This window comes from Camarhynchus parvulus, chromosome Z (genome assembly GCF_901933205.1).
Source record: "Camarhynchus parvulus chromosome Z, STF_HiC, whole genome shotgun sequence".
Lineage (NCBI taxonomy): Eukaryota > Metazoa > Chordata > Aves > Passeriformes > Thraupidae > Camarhynchus > Camarhynchus parvulus.
Genome location: NC_044601.1, coordinates 22,051,103 through 22,068,434, shown reverse-complemented (window position 1 = coordinate 22,068,434; position 17,332 = coordinate 22,051,103). Strand labels below are relative to the sequence as shown.

General features: G+C 38.2%; 1 protein-coding gene across 1 annotated transcript in view; it reads left to right on the top strand.

Annotated features, from left to right (window-relative positions):
* The first annotated feature begins 2,098 nt into the window (after positions 1 to 2,098).
* Positions 2,099 to 17,332, top strand: part of COMMD10 (COMM domain containing 10) — a 111,098-nt gene continuing 95,864 nt past the window's right edge. The window contains exons 1-4 of the mRNA XM_030968007.1: positions 2,099 to 2,157; positions 2,321 to 2,411; positions 5,185 to 5,295; positions 7,028 to 7,183. Of these exons, the coding sequence (XP_030823867.1) occupies positions 2,126 to 2,157; positions 2,321 to 2,411; positions 5,185 to 5,295; positions 7,028 to 7,183 (390 nt within the window). The 5' untranslated portion in view covers positions 2,099 to 2,125. The remainder of the gene's footprint in view (positions 2,158 to 2,320; positions 2,412 to 5,184; positions 5,296 to 7,027; positions 7,184 to 17,332) is intronic.

Below are 17,332 nucleotides of genomic sequence, written 5' to 3'. Positions count from 1 at the left end.
ACTATTTTGGGCACAGATAGATATGGCATCCAATAACATTTTGGGTTACCCAGGACAGAGTATAGCACAAATGTGTTTTAAGTCTCAGGCAGGAATTCTTTGCTTTCAAACTCCTGTTGGAATATGGCCATGTCTCTCACAGGGTTTTTTTCTGCTAAAGTTGCTTCTTAAGGCCAAGTCTATTTAATCAGAAATCATCTTTTCAGATGTTCTGGCTGCAATGGTGACCATATTGAAGTTGACCCTACTGACTAAATTCCCTTCAGTTAATAGAGGCAAGATTTCAGCATATATGTTTATAAAACATTTCTTCACACTACTCTCAAAAATTTCCAACCTTTTCCCACCTGTCTGTTCAGGTTATCATAATTTATTACCATTTATTACCTTCATGACACACATTATAAACCTTTGCAGCCACATTCTGAAGAAGTCTTCAAAACACTTTTAATATTTTTAATTGGCTTCCTAGGAAAACAAGGCTTATGCAGCTTTGCTGCCTGTTCCTCTGTTCGCTCATCCCATTGTCTTTGATCCTGTTTCTCAATTTCAGCCAAACCTGATAGAAAATAGATGTCTCACAGACATTACATCCATTTGTGAAAAATGCCAATCACTTGTTTTTAAAATTTTAAAAGTTTAATAGTAATAAAATAGTTATAAAAATAGTAATACAATTAGATTAATAATAATTAGGACAATTTGAATTAGGACAATATGAGACAATAGAAACAAAGAGTTATGGACATCTGGGTACCTTTTTCTGGGCAGCAGAAACCTGAAAAAGGACACCCGTTAACAAAGGATTAGCCCTTAAAAGCAATAGCCTGTTGCATATTCATACACCTCATACATGATGCATAAATTCCATTCAAATACAGGATTCTGTCTGGTCAGTGTCAACTTCTTCCTCATAAGCCTAACAGTGTCATCCTGGCTGTGCTAGGCAGGAAGAAGATTGTTTCTCCTGATAATGGAGCAATAAATTCCCTTTCTCTGAAAGATTTAGGTGTCCTGTGACTGCTATCTCAGTGCGAGTCCTTTCTTTAGAGAAAAAAAGGATCCTACATAGCATAGTTTCTATTTTAACATTTTTGTTATAACCTAAAACTATATTTACCACACTACTTAAGAGAATTAATACAGCATTACTTTCTAACACAACACATATAATATTAATTTTAATAGTTGTGAAAAGCCAATCATAAAATATGCATTTTTCACACATTCAAGTGAAGTAGAAGCACTCAATTCAATGCTTGAAAGTTAACGGTTCTGTTCATGTAGCTTGAGAACCTTGTACTTGGCCTGAAACACGGTGTGCTCTGTGTCTTATGCAGGGGAGTTCAATGGTGCGGGACGGGGTGGGACTTTGGGAGCATTACCTGGGCACAGGTTGTTTGGGGAAGGCAGGAACTGTAGATTCCACGGCCTCCAGAACAACTCGCTGTTGCTGTAAGGGCGGCAGCTTGCTTTGACAAGTTCATGGCCTACAAACAAGGATGGTGATGACAGGTATTTTAGGGCTGACGGTGCACTCCCATGTGGGAACATATGTCCCTGGGGTTCCTGAGGGGCTGAACAGTGACGGCTCAGGGATGATACTCAAGGATGAGCACTGGTCCCCGCTGCCTGCTGGTGGGCCCCAGGGCGGCTCGGAGCCGCCCCCGCCGGGGTTCAGCCGCAGCCCGGCGGTCGCTGCCGCTGCGGAGCCCGCGGGGAGCGCCCTCAGGGGGCGCCCGGCGAGGCTCGGCACCTTGTCCCAGGCTACCGGCGACGAGGCGAGAGGACACACCCTCAGGCTGCGCCTGGCGAGGTTAAGGCTGGACCTAAGGAGGAATTTCTTCACAGAACGTGTGATTAAACATTAGAAGGGATTACCTGGGGAGGTGGTAGAGTCACCGTCCCTGGCGGTGTTTAAGGAAAAACTGGACGTGACACTCCAGTGCTGTAGTCTAGCTGACATGGGGGTGCCCGATGACGGGCTGGAACAGGACGATCGCAGATGTCTTTCTCCACAGAGTTCATTCCGCGATTCTCTGGGTTCGCGCTGCCCTCGCTCAGAGCGGCGCGGCAGCGCTTGGCCCCGCTACGCCGCCGTCGGGGGCGGAGCCGCGCCACAGCCATGGCGGCGCCCGTCGTGCCGGAGAGCGACAGGTACCGGCGCTCTGGCGGCGCCGCTCCCGCCGGGCCGCGCTGCCCCGACGGGCCAAGCCGGGCCGGGCCGTGCGGGGCGGGGCGGAGCACAGCAGGTATCGCCAAGGTGCCGGGGCGCAGCGGGCCCAGGGCCCCTCTGACACCTCTCCCTCCTTCCTTCCAGCATCCGCAGGGCCGTGTCGCTGCTCAACGCCGTGGACCCGGGCCGGTTTCCGCGGCTCCTCTCTCGCCTTCTCCAGAAGCTGCACCTGAAGGTTGGCGGGGAGCCGGCTGGGGGTCGTGTGGCGCTGGGCGGGGCGGGAGCGGGGGTTCGGCGGTGCTGGGAGGACGCGGGGCCGGGCCCGGTCGGAGCTTGGGCAGCGCGCCTGCGGAGCCTGAACGCAACTCCTGCTCCGCTCCGCTGCTTCTTAAGGATTTTAGATATTGATTTCATTCACTAGTTCTTCAGGACGGTATCGGGGGGATGAAGTAAATGCCGGTAACGAATGGCCTGAGAAGGTGAATGGCATGCGAACGAGTGATGCTTGTTGTAGCCCGCCTCCTCCAGGTGCTGCTGCCTCCGAGAGCGCTGTCAGAGGACCCGCGAGTTGCTTGGCCTTTTGCAGAAACCCCTCCTCTGTCCTCACGAATGTTGCCTACAAAAATCGGATTTGATACCCGGTTTGCAAAAAGCCAGTGATTACACCCTCCAGCGAGACATTGATTATTCATTTCAGAATTGTGCAGGCTCGATTTTCAGTGGTATTCCCCAAGGCAAGCACCCCAAGCATCAAAACTTTTTACCATTTATACATCTTAGCAAACAAAGGCTTTAGTTTTCATTGGCAACAAGTTACATAGTTCTTGTCAGTTAATATTCTGTCTTCTACTGGTTAATGATTCTCTCGCTTCCCATGCTAATTAGTCTGCCTACTCTTTCTTTTTTTTCTCCTGAGTCGGTGGGCTTCTTGGGTTTGTGGTCTGTGAGCCAATGGTTGCAGATTCCTCTGCAGGAATTACCTTTCACCCAGTCAGAGCTAATTTCAGCACAGTTGCTTTATCAGTTTCTCCCTTATCTTGGGAGTTCTGCCAAATCTCCTTGAGGCCCATAAATTCTGCATTTGTTGTGTTCATTGTTGGTGGTACATCCTTCTTCCCAGGTTTTGTTACCCTTCCCCTAGGTCTGAGGTCACTGATGCATGTCAGGCCCTAAACCTCAACAAGGCAACTCTTCCATCAAGTATTTTGTCTTTCTAAATATTGCACGTCACTCAGAGCTTGTTAGCTGCTCTGTGTTTCATGGGTTAATTCATCTTTCTTCTTGATTAGGCTTGAAAGTGTGCAAAGATTAACCACCAAAGAGCATCCTTTCTTAAGAAAATGTTACATGTTCTGTGTTTTACAACACAAAGGAAACACTAAATGGGTGTTTTATGTATTTTTCTGCATTTGTGGATATCCATCAACTGAAACCACCTCTGGAACTGAGGATAAAAATTAAATCCAGAGCTTTTATGAATATTTCTGTCGCCTTTGCATAAGATGATTATTGATTGCAGAATCAAAAGAAATAAAATAAATTAAAAAAGAGAACAAAAATCAGTAGTCAGTTTCATTTCACAGTGCTCAAATGTCAAATGCAGGCTAACTCTAAACTGTACTAAATATTCCTGGGGAAACTGAAAAATGAATCTTACACCAGAAATTATTTTGTTAGTTTCATTGTCTTACGGTGTCAGATTTTGTTTATTCCATTGCTTTGTGTTTAGAAAAAGCATAAAAAGAAACACAGAATTTGTTTTCTGTACACATATGCATATAGGCTAAATGGTAAAATATTACAGGAGCAGCATGGAAAAAAAAGCAAATAAAGATTGTAAGTGTGGGACTGTAAGATTCACTTGATTCAGCTGCTGGTTTGTTTGTTTGGTTTTTTTTCTATTAACATCACTAGCTTGAATGCCACTGTTATTTCAGAGAGTTTTCTCTGTTTTGCATGGATATTAACTGCTAGGTAACAGGAATGCATCACCAGCTTTTTGTTTGTTTGGTTTGTTCTTTTTCACTACTCCATAGCATTTTAGTAGCTCTTCACGGTTTTAATTGGCATTTGCATGAGCTGAAGTGGTTATTGCAATTCAGCCCACTCAATCTCATGAGTAGTTTTACTTTCTAAAGTACTGAAGTAACTAGTTAAATTGCTGGAAGGTTGAAATGAACTTCATTGCCTTAGCAAAGCAGACACTGGGAGCTCTGTGTTTCCTTTTAACAACTAATGATTCAAATAATGTTTCCATTTTGATACTCTTGTTATAAACGTTGTGATCATTGAAAATTTTGTGTAATTGCCTCATTTTTTTATTTGGACAGCTAAATTGTTTTGCTTGTCTAGCTTTGCAATTTCAGATTGCTAAGTGGTCTAAATGTGGTGTTTGTTAGTAACTGGGTTTTAAAAGAAGGCAATATCTGGATTTTAAATTAGTATTTAATTTGCTGTAGTATAGTAAATACAACTGCTGTATTTTAAAAGCGCAGCAGATTCTCAATTGTCTTCAGTAACTCAGTAGGCTATAGATTTGAATTTGACTTTCAAAATAAATATGCATTAGGCCTTTATTTCCTTTGCAACAGCATGGGTGAGTCTTAGAAGGATATGCAGAATGGAAGACGCATACATAACTAACTTAACTATAGTTTTGCCTTCTGTTTTCTGGGGTGTGATTTAACTAATGCAGTTTGTATTTGCCTTGTTTTTATTTATAAAAGTTTGTTGGAGATGATCTGATAATTAAAAGGATAAAATTTCTGTAGTGTCTATGAGGTACAAAGAGAAAGCTTTTTCTTCTGATGTATGTCAGATAATCCTGTGGTACTGTGTAGGCTTTTAATTTTTATTTTCAGTGAGAAATTGTATCTGCTTTGTAATTTCTGTTTAGAAACAACTGGAAAGCTGCTGTGTTTATAAAGATGAGGAGAAAGTTTTTATTTTGATAAATATGTTATTGGTCCTTAAATGAAATGTTAGGACTAACCACTTTTGTGCTTCAGGCTGAAAGCACCTTCAGTGAAGAGGAGGAAGAAAAACTTCAAATAGCTTTTTCACTGGAAAAACAGGATCTTCATCTGGTTCTTGAAACGATATCATTCATTTTGGAACAGGTATTTTGTTTTCACTATTAGGCATTAATAAATGTATTTTTTTATCCAGCTATAGATTTCAAAAATAGGATAATGAAGTTAAAAAGGAATTAGTGGAAAATGTAGCTGTAGTATATTTTGTATGTTTTGGGGTTATGATTTAACTGCTTTTTGTTTCAGGCCTTTCTGATTTGGATGGGACTAGGTGCCTTTGTGCAGTAGTTTTTCAGCTAATGTAAATATTAATAATATAAGTGAGGTCTGCAATACTCCAAGGGAACTCTTGAAAATTATGAGATACAGTATTGTCTCTTATTCAATGTATGAAGACAGCCATGCATTTTTTAAGTTCTTGAGAGAAAAATCCTAGATAACATTACTGAGCACAGCTTAACTTACACTAGGAGTCAGTTATGGAAGATTTTCATGCACAGAAGCAGTCTGTACTGAGGTGAACAGGCACAACTAATGTAGCTCAAGAATTTGGAGGAGTGGATGACTACATGGTGTAGCATGGTGCAGTCACCTTGTAAACAGAGGTGGTTTTCTGATTCTGTGGTCTACCTCTACTAAAGTTGGGAAGCTGTTGTATTACCCAGTAAATATGGTAACTGTTTTAAAAATTGTTAAGCCTACGCTGTTATCTACCCATTTAATATAATTATATAAAGTGGAGTCTTGTACAGAGGGCATGCATAATGGTGGTCTTTTGGTGGATTAAAATCTTGTCCTTTCTTACGCATGCCAATTTATGATCAGTTTACTTAATTAACACATTCCGCTGCATTAGAAATAAAACAAACAGTCCTCCTCATGGCTCCCATCCACCAAAAATCAAAATAAAACCTGAGGTCATGTCCAGTCTGGAATGTTTTTTAATTTTAATCTCAGCAAAACAGCAGAATTACCTTGTCCTGGTTTCCTCAGACTGCTTAATTTATATTATAATTACTGAAGATGAGCAGAAAAAGCCATTAATTCTCTTCATGATTCTTATGCATTAAAAAAAAAGAGGGAAGAATATTAATATCTTCCAAAAAAAAGAGTCCGAGATGGACTCCATGTTGGATGAGAATTCTTTGTTTTCCTGCTGATAGCTGTGCTTCTTGGAGGAGCTGCTTGTTCTGTCAAATAATAACTGTTTTAACAGCGCTTTGGTCTGTGGAGGTATTACAGATAAAAAGACTGCCATACAGTCTTTGCCATGTATGTTGCTTCTTTTTTTAACCTGACCTGGTGGTGACACAATCCTGTTTTGAAAGTGAAGAACTGTTCCACAAAAAAATTGACACTAGTAGGGAGGTAATATCTAACCCATTCAGTTTAGGCAAACTTTTTGGTTTTTCAGAATATTACCTTGTAGTTTAATTTTGCTTGAATAGCGTGAATTTGGAAAAGTTCTCTTCTCTTGATAGTCACAATTGGCTTCAAAGCCCATCTGTTTTTCATTGATAGCTGCTTTGCAATTATGTACAGCGGAAATCTGTACATATACTCAGATCTGACTTGCGTCTACATTTTTTTTTGTAGTGTGTCTATCTTGAGAAGAGTAATTTGTTACACTGCATTTTGAGATAGTTACAGTTTTCCATCTACCAAGGAAGAGGGTTAAGATGAAAAGGATGCAGATAGTTCCCCTACCGGAGTTGCTAGTAAAAATCTTGTGTGAACACAGTGGCCATTTGTGCTAGAACGTATCTGCCACGACCTGTAGAACAGCACTTGGAAACAGCAGTTATTTTTCCTTTAACAGGCAGTCTACCACAATTTGAAGCCTGCTTCACTGCAACAGCAGCTGCAAAGCATTCACCTGGATCAAGACAAAGCCGAAGCATTTGCTAGTGCATGGGCAGCTGCAGGTCAAGAGACGATTGAAAAGTTCAGGCAGAGGGTTTTGACCCCTCAGAAGGTAATGCGTGTGGCTTTTGTTCTGAGAGAGAATAAAGTTGTATTAGTTCAGTTTAAAGCAAAGAGTTTTAAACTAAGGTGCAAAGTTTGTGACAAGCCCGATCACTTACAGGTACTAGATAAATGTGATTGAGACAGTTGAATTCTGTTATCTTAAAGAGATGTTACATGTTAGCTGAGCTGCTGTAACTGCTGGAACTCAGCTATATATGCAGTATTAGCAACCTGCATACTGTTTGTGAGCAGGCTTTACAACATGCCCAGGGGACAATGTGTTCATGAGCATTTGTGGTAATTGAGCTCATCAGGTTGGTCATTCTCTGTGCTTGTATCTGAGCTCCTGCCATCTTTAATTTTGTAAGCTGTTTGCATAGTGAATTTTGCAAGACACTTATAATTTTGTGGGGTTTTTTTGTTGATGGTATATAATCTTGCTTCCCATGTGCCTCTTGCCACTTAAAACTTGCTACAAGCTTTGAAAGTCTCATTGTATCATTAGACATAGACATCTATATCTATGACAAGGTATAATAACATCATTTTGTTGATTCATAATAACACTTCAAATGCATCAGGAATTGTATGTAGAAGACACCAGTGTCAGCCAGGATCAAATTTTTAGAAAGAATTGTGAAACATGACTCAGTTATTCTTACTTTATTTTTAGCATTGCTTTATATCATATTGGGATAAGATTCAGTTTGTTAATTAATGATTTGGTGAGTAAGATAAACATAGAAAATAAAATTGAATAAATTAAGTATATATGATACACAGAACTATAACAATGTAATTTGTACCAGCTTGCTTGCTCCTAAATAAATCTAGAATTTCACTTAGGGGTAAAATTCACATTTTGAGAAGATGAGGTATATCTATGGAACACACTGAAGATACTTTGAATTGCATCACAGTTGATTTTTTTCAAAGTATTTAAACTTGATCCTTTGTAAAACTGGGTAATTTTAGACACAAAACTTACAGGATTCTGATATGCAAAATTTTAATAACTCATGAATCCAACAGAGTAAACAACTGATGGTATAAGTATACAAAAAGACAAACCCAGAATCGGCAAGATATTTTGTGTTTCTGGGGTTTTTTTGAAATAATATTACCAGTGCCAAGTGTACAAGTCCCAAAGTTTAAATGGTCAGTGGGACGGTAAGTGTGGAGGCAGGGATGACTGTCCATTGAAGGAGCTAAGTGATTTGAAAACTTACCTCCTTGAAATTGAAGCGAAGTAATGAATGGTCATAAGGTAAACTTTTCAACATACAGAATATATGTGCAGAATGGAAGGCAATTCTGAATATAGCCTACCAACTGGATGTCTTTAGAAATGTTCTTCAGGCAGACTATGCATTAATGCATGTTTTACTGCTGGCTCCTAGGCCTTTGAGAAACTAATAAAAACATATTTCATCCTCTTTCATTTCCAGCTTGTACCATACATACCCAAGGTCCTTCTGTGACCTGGTTTGAGAATGACCTTGCTCTGTTACTTGTCTCAAGTTTTGTCAACCCTGAATATACAATGTTTGTGGTGTGTGTTACAGTTTTGGAGGTTCTTTCTGACTTCAACACCATCTGCTAGGGCAATGGTGTTTTCCTACTATATTGCATCCCATATAAAGAAGTTTTAAACTGTCTTTTTAATTGAACTTGCAGGTAAGCAACTGCAAAAATATTGTAGTGACATTTACTTGTTTTTTAGCATGAAAGCAGGTTTAAATACAGGTGTGTGCCAGTACATATGCTTAAACCATCATTTTCTCTCCTGCCTTTTTGCTCAGATAAAAGGTTGAGTTTCAGTTCAAGTGTAATTTGAGTTGGAACTTGAATTTGCTTTCTCAGTTTGTTTTGAAAGTCTCTGAATTATTACTCCTGTAGACTTGAAGTTTATGAGAGTTTTCCTTAAAGATTAGGTTCACAGAACTAATTGCTGAATAAGGAATTAATTCTGCTAGCAAGAAGTAAAATATTTTTAAAATTGCTTTGTAATGGAAGAAAAACTTGGCGTGTCCTTATAGTCTTCTGAATCTCTTTGTAATATCTTACAAGTGCAGTAGGTGACTGCATTGTTTCCTTCAATATTGTGTGTAATTGCATATCTGCATGTATTTTCTATATTACCTTTTTGTACCTTGAAAAATAGTGAGGAAAATATTTTCCTACTTGTACATTGCTGTGTTAGCCAGTTTTCTGTAGTGTTCATCATCATCTCTTCAACTGAATTAGAAAAAAGTTCTGATCCTGACAAGTACTTAGAGAAGGGTGATTGCTTTTTTGATTACAATAATATGCAATTTAAAATTCACAATTTTAGATTACAATGCTATACAATTCAGGTATTTATATTGATTTAGAGATTATATTAACTTCTTTGTAGAAAGAGATGTGTAGTCAGTTATTAATATCCTCTTCAACATGTAAATACAGGTGTAACATTTTAAATAATTGATCCTATATATTTGCCCTCTATATCAGTAATTATATACATGGCCATATATGAATTCACAATTTACATAGCTTTCCTTCACATAAAGAATTAAATAGCTCTCTTGTGGCTTGCTCTCATATGTGAGGTGCCCTTCCCTATTCCTTCCCTGCCCTTCCTGTCCTTTCATCGTCTTGGTGGCCTTTGCTGTACTCTTTACAGTACCTGTATGACTCTTATAGTGTGGAGCCCAGCACTGATTATGCTAGTCCACGTGGGGCCTCAGCATTGTCGAGTACAGGGGAAGGATCATTTTCCTCAGCCTGTGGGCAGTACTTCTCCTGGAGCAGCCCAGGATGGCTCACGATTGACTTGGTGTCCACCAGGAGGCTCAGGTTCTTTTTCACAAGGCTTTCTTCCAGCTGGACAGCATCCAGCTTATACTGGTGCTTGTCCCCTCCAGTGCAGGACATTGCACATCCTCTTGTTGAGCTTCATGAGGTTCCTGTGAGAGCATATCTCCAGCCTGCCCAAGTCCCTCTGGATGGCAACACAACCCTTTGGTGTACCAACCACTCCTCTCAGCTCTTCTCAGACCTTGCCTGGAATATTGCATGAAGGGCTGGCTGAGGGGCCCCCAGCATGAGACAGACTCAGATCTGTTGAAAAGGGTCCATAGGGCCATTGAAGTGATTCAAGGGCAGGAAGACCTTTGCTGTGAAGGCATACTGAGACAGTAGGAGTTGTCCAGCCTGCAGAAGAGAAGGCTCCAGAGAAACATTCTTGTAGCTATTCAGTACTTGAAGGGGGCTTACAAGAAAGATGGAGAGAGACATTTGACCAGGGCATGTAGTGGCAGAACAAGGGGCAATGGTTTTAAATGGAAGGATTATGGATTTAGACTGGATTTAAGGGAGCAGTTCTTGATGAGGGGTGATGAGACACTGGAGCAGGTTGCCCAGAGAGATTGTGGATGCCCTGTCATTGCAAGTGTTCAGAAGATTGGATGGGGCATTGATCAACATGATCTAGTGATCAACATGTTCCCAGCCCATGGCGGAGAAGTTGGACTAGATGATTTTCAGAGGTCTGTTCCAATCCAAACCATTCTATGAGTTTATGAATGCTCGTTGGTTGGTTTTTCTTTTCTCTTTCATGTTCTTTTAAAAATACATACCAGCTTTTTGGTTATCATTGCATATTTGGTATGGACTGTTGCTGACCTGTTTAGGTGGTGTGCAGCACTACATATGAATTCAGAATTTAGTTCACATGTGATTCTTTTGTACTTTTGGTTACCATCTACTTCCTCCACATTAGTAACTCTGAATTTTCTTTATTAGAAGCTTAAGTGGGTGTGTAAAGGGTTTGCTTGTGTGGATCCAAGTGCAGAATCAGGGTCATGATTAACATTACTGAGGTCTCGATAGTTCTGTTCCAACATACTCAGTGTCCCTGCACACATTCACAAGACAGAGTTTATGAAATAACTAAGATCTGTTTGGAATTTTACTAAAATCTATGTGGCAAAATAATTCTAAGTCTTTCCTGACACGTGGTACTTAGAGGTTGTCTGTTTCAGTAGTATTGAAATGCTGACAGTACAGTATTTTCTGTCATGCACACAAGAAGGACTGGGCTGTTATCCATTTCTGTTTCACAACAATAAAAAATGGCAGACAGTTTAAATTTTTTATATTAGGCGTATGGTTTACATATTAAGAGAACATTGGAACCTGTGTGATTGATTAGCTTATGGTCAAAAACTAGTGGGTAACTGAGCGTCCAAGTTTGTTGTTTCATAATAGAGCAAAAAATTCGACTTCTGACATTTTTGAGAGTAGGCCAGTGCATCTTTTGGCTTGCAGAAGTGTTCAGGTTTGGACTAAAAACCACTAGTTATTATGAGAAATAATTTAATAATTTTTCTTTATTGATGTGCTATTTCTTTATTGATGCGCAGTTTCTCTTAAATCAGATTCTTTTCTTGCCTGCAAACTACAAGTTGTTAAAAAGCAGTATTCTGAGTTCTAGGTCTGTTAGTTCTGAGCAAGAGTTGTAGGTGGTAATGTGCTGGTTGATACCTTCATTAGGATGACAAGTCAAATTGTGTTTTTTAGAGCAGCAGAACAAGTATTTCCTAGAATACTGATTAGGTGAAGTTTTCTGTGGCGTATTAAACACTATTTCTAATAGTTTGAGAAAAAACCATTCTTTTTGAGCAGAGGTTTTTGAAATTTTTTGCGCAGACTGCTTAGTAGATAGGGATGTTATTGACTTGAGAAATTAATAAAAACTGGAGTTAAAATAAAGCTGTACTGTTTAATACTACTTCTCACTTCATCTTTTCATTTTTCTTTGCTGAATTATTGGCAGTCTTCAACTGCACAAAGTTATTAATTTTGTATATTCTGCTGTTGCATTAATTGGTTCTTTGGTCCTTACTCATATGGCAGTGCCTTTATTATATGATTTCTGCTGATGATAATACAATCCTAGCCAATTAAAATGATGGTATTTGTATAATGTTTTTCTTTGAATGCATTCTTAATCTGGCCTTTAAAATGATAGGCTGGTAATAATAGTTTGATATTAATCTGATCCACTTTATAAGTCTTTTCTTGGTAATGTACAAGTTTAGAAATGAGGGCGCACTGATCAGATTAAAATGTATTTTTTTCCTCCCTGCAAAGAAGAGCTGGATTTTTTATAGGGTTCACTATGAATTTTCATGGCAGTTTTACATCAGTTTTGTTGCTTTTCTCCACTTCTCCTCCCCCTAATATTCTGTTCCCTGTATGTGTTTTGGTATTCTGAGAAAATCTTTGTTTTAAAGGCAGATCAAGCTGAGTGCTTCATAGCTTTCTAGTTTTAGAAAACTATTCAGGGTATCGTTAAAGTATCTGTAAAGAAAAAGATAAAAAGTCCTATGTTGCCAAGCAAGAGGAGTTTTTTATAGCTTTCAGACAGCATTGCTTAATATAATGATGCGTGGGAATGCAACTAGTGAAATTATGTACCTAAAATTCTTGACAGAGCTGTCAGTTCTGTATCTTGAGTGCCTATTTGAAGCCATATGGGGAAAACTCTGAAAGTAATTTTCTCAGAAACTGGCCTTCTTGCTAATGGGTGTATATGTAATGTTAATGTGCTAAATTCCCTCTGCTAAATGCTGGCACATCTACAGAAATACTCTGAAACACATGCATCCTGTGGTTATGCCAAAAAAAAGAAGATAATTGATGTGCTCTGTGTGTATGTCGTGGCTGAATTTTTTTTTCTGATACCAGAAGAACGCAAAATAAGGAGGAATACAGCTCAAGCTATAAGAAATAATTTTACGGTTTCTTGTTGGTATCTGATTAAATAATTGTTCTTACAGTGGCAAGCTGAGGTCACAAAAACAGTGTTGTACCTATGGGTGTTGTCACAGTGAGTTGTGAACCAGCTTGCATTATGTGATGCCAATACACTCACAAAGAGACTGCAAATGATGAAATACAAAGTAAAACCACAGTTTTATACCTAATGAGATTATTTTAATCATCCGCTGCAGCACAAGTGAGTCTTAGTGTTTCACTCACTCAGCTTTGTTAGGAATTTTAATTGTTTACAGTTTTTAGGTACTACTTAAGGTTTTTTTAATGAGTTGCTTCCTATCCTTGCCTTCTTCTGCCAAGAAAGTGTAAATTATGAAGGTTGGAAGAATGTACATTTTGAGAATGTTTAGGAAGATCTGTAAGTTTTGTTCTGTTCCTACATGCAAAATAGCATTTTAAGAGGTTATAAAATGAGTACTTGTCCTTGTCTTGTGGAACTTCCTGTGTAATACAAACCGTAATTTTTCCCCAATATATAGAAGGGCTTTTGGGAGAGGAGTCTGGTTGTGATTTCAAGGCTTGAAATGACAGGTAACTTCTGAGAGTTTTTTAATGGTTACTAAAAATGTTTGCCTTATCTCTAATTAGAAACTATCCAATTTAATCTTTCCTCCATTGGATCTTGTTATATTTTCTGCTAGGTAAAAACACCAGTCAGCCGTGACTTAATAGAAATGGTCATAGATTGGTGTACATTTTTACTGCGACTGTGCCCACAAATTTGCCATAGACAGAGCGCAACAGCATGTTTGCCTTTTGCACTAAATGCAAAGGCATTTAGTGTTTTTGAAATTGGAATGCTGTTTCTGTTGTTTGTCATAGAGTCTCTTTCTGTTTGCTTTCAAGCTAGCTGTTTATCAGTAAAAATCAGTGAAAGATGAAAACTTGCGGTAACTTCAGTTAAGGGAAAGTCTTTTAAAGTTGTTGCAGCTTAGCACTAGTTTTACTCTACCAATGTCGTGTCATATTATTTCTTTTGTATCCTTCCTTTTGAAGCATACTGGTTCTTTTTTGGAGTGCGTCTTTTTTCTGATTTCCTAGGTTAAAGAGATGAGGAAGATTGAGTTGAATATTGAACTAAGAAGTCTGAAAATACCACTTTTCTTGGTATACATGCTAAGTAATATTTGCTGAAGAAAAAAAATAATTTTATCCTTGAAGACAAAAATGAGAAATCAGAAGAAAGAAATCTCCAGCTAGTCTTGGATAAGTAACTAGCTAAAGCTAATAAGGTGGATTTAGGTGCATAATTTGTGCATATTTTCTTTTTAGAGTTAAATCCTAGTCTCTTCTATTTTTAATATGCTCTTAATATCTTCTCTGAGAGGTGAGGGAGGTACTGGCTCTTTGTTTTGCTCCTGTTGCTTTTTCTAACATTAATTACAAGCTGAAACTAACAGTTTACAGAGCTAAAAAGCTTACTGCTCTTCATTTTAATTTTTTTTGCTGCCTTCTTAAGTTACTGATGTTCTTTGGGAAAGTTATGCTGAGGGGTCCAAGAGCTGCATGGCAAACATTATGTGTTTGTTCACATTAGTGAGGATTCTTCACATTCAGCGCCTCTATCTCACTTGCTTGCTTTAATCACTTGACAGAGTGTTTGACCTAAATTGTTTTCAGTCTCTTGATCATAACAATGCCTTCCTTTGAGGCCAAGATACTTTTCTTCCCCCCTGGGAACTGTGCTCCATTTGATCAATATTTACACGATACTGTAAATTCACTCTCTGTCTGCCTAGCCCAATCCAGCTATTTCCTTGCCTTTATACTACAGCTACTTTTATTTCTAGTTATTCTTGTCTACTGGTGAAAAGTATAGTTCCTCCTTTTTTTTTTTTTTTGTTTGCTTGTTTGCTGATGGTCTCACAATATTGACAAGATTAGGGCAGAATCTGGTTTAACATTGCATTCAGGTATTGTGTCTAGGTAGATAGGATCCATCCAGTGATTCTTCCTTTTGCTTTCATGACTGAGAAACATTGCAAGAATATCCTTAAAGTTTCAAAGTCCAGTCTTAAAAATGTAGTATGAGTCACTGTTGTTGACTATGCCACTTCTGCTTAACCTGGCTGTGCGTATGCGTTATGACTGACTGTAACTACAGACCTGTAGTTCATAAAAATCTTCAACTTATTGTAGTGAATCTGTTATATGCCTGAGTAGTTGTACCCACGGTTTTGTTGACAGTTACATACCATTTTTATGGGGACTGCTCTTGTGTTCATTTTGAAGATTTGTCAGCTGAAGATGCTAGTCACTCATTTTGTAATTCATATATACAGGTAAAATATGAATGTTTCAAACCTGCCATGAAAGAGAAACTTATCAGTGAAATTATCACTGAAACTACAAAATGCCTCAGTAACCTATTTATGAAATGAGGATGCTGAATTTTATTGAAGTTGAATATGTTTGTCCAGTAGAGGGACAGTTTTTTAACTACTGTATACTTTATTTTCTATTTTCTAATAAAAAATAGAAGTCTTTTTCTATGGCTGTTAAAAATGTGGTAAAGGACTGCAGTCCGAAATTTCATGCAACCGTATAAAAATCTGGCTGGTTCACTGTAGGATTGGCACCTGTGGAGCAATTGTTACAGAGAGACCTGCTGAAAAGAAGCTGCAGCATCCAGAACTTCTTCAAAGATATTCATGCCACCTGAGTTCAACTGATGTCAGTAGCAACCATGGAGAATAGAAATCAGTGTGTTTGTGTAGTCATCTCCCACACTCACAATGCTCCAGTTTCCCATCAGGAGAAAATTGGTGTTTGATATGGGACTTATCTTTAAGGAAACACTTTCTTCCTGATTACAGATTATTTCTGTGATGAAGACCCTACCTGTGATGATTGGCAAATTTTGCCTGTCAATCATTGCCTTCTCTTAAAAATTTGCCCCTTTTCTTCTGTTTTAATATTTGTTTGCTATATTGAGTACACTTTTGGCTACTTCCTGCTGCTGTCTCCTCTGCAGTAATACTCTTTTCTTGAGATGGAGAGGGTTTATGAAGGATTTAATAGTCAGGCATGTTTTGTCACCCTTAAATCATTCCTAAATGATTTCCATCACCACAGCAGGCAAAATTGATATTTTCATGTCTTATTTTGATTTTTGATTCTGGGGTGCTGTGTTTGCTGATGAAAAGTGGAATTGGCACCTCCAGCTGCAAATTTTAGAGAGAAGAATTAATGGTTTCCTCTGGTTTTAGGCTGGTGTGATTAGACAGTTATGAAGTTAGAGTAATGCATTGTAGACCAATGTTTTTTTTAATATATAATACACATAGTCCTCTCCCATCATACAAAACTGATACTTAATATATTAAAACTATACATACATGTTGCAATACCTTCTTTAAGTGAAAATTATTCATTTATTTAACTATTACTTAGTGTGTTTTGTCTAGTTGATTATTGAAAGATGATGGGAAGAGATCCTCAAACTTTAAACATGAATATTTTGATTTTAGTTTTTTACAATTAATTGAGGAATATTTTGTCTTCATTGCAGGAACTAAGCATGGCAGTTACTCTTTCAAGAATTAAACTGAGTGAAAGGATGGCCGTGCTAATTTTCTTCTAGGTTATTTGCTTAGAACAACCAAAAAAAAAAAGTGAAAGAACTGCATTAGAAAATTTCTTATGTTGTGTAGTATTTATTTCCTCAAAATATTTTGTGGAGTGGAAAACATTTTAAAATGTTTTGATGTCACTGTGATACATACTACTGTAATAATATGAGAAAAAGATTTTCTGAAGATGTCTTTCATATCCCATTGTCTCTTCATTGTTCATAATAGTTTCAATTAGAATATTATCATTGGCTTAAGTTTCATAACACCTCTTTCAATTATTCCAGGAAATGTTTTATTTTTCAAGTTGGACTATTCCTCTGAAGTTAGAGGGGAAAAATAACTGAAGTGAATGGGTTGATATCTGAGATAAAATGATGAAATTCTGATTTCATTTGTTAAAATAAGATGTAATTTCTCTAATTTTGTAATTGTTTTTGGGACATTATAGTCCCTTACTAAGGTACATTGGGCAGAGACATTAAGTTGTTAATTTTCCCCATTATGGCAAGCAGCAAAATTATGTAGTGCACATTTTCAGTTTGTCAGGTTTCATTTTTAAGGTATAGTTTTTGCTCACACTGGGGCTATTCAAGGATAATTCCTTTTTTCTTCTGCTGTGAAAAATCTACTTCCTCAAGAATAGGCTGAAGGTTGGGTTTTCATCCCCCTTTCATGTAGTCTTTGACAGTGTTAGTTACTCATTCTTAACACTAAAATAGTAGGTGGTTAGATTTTGCAATCTTAATATGTCAATA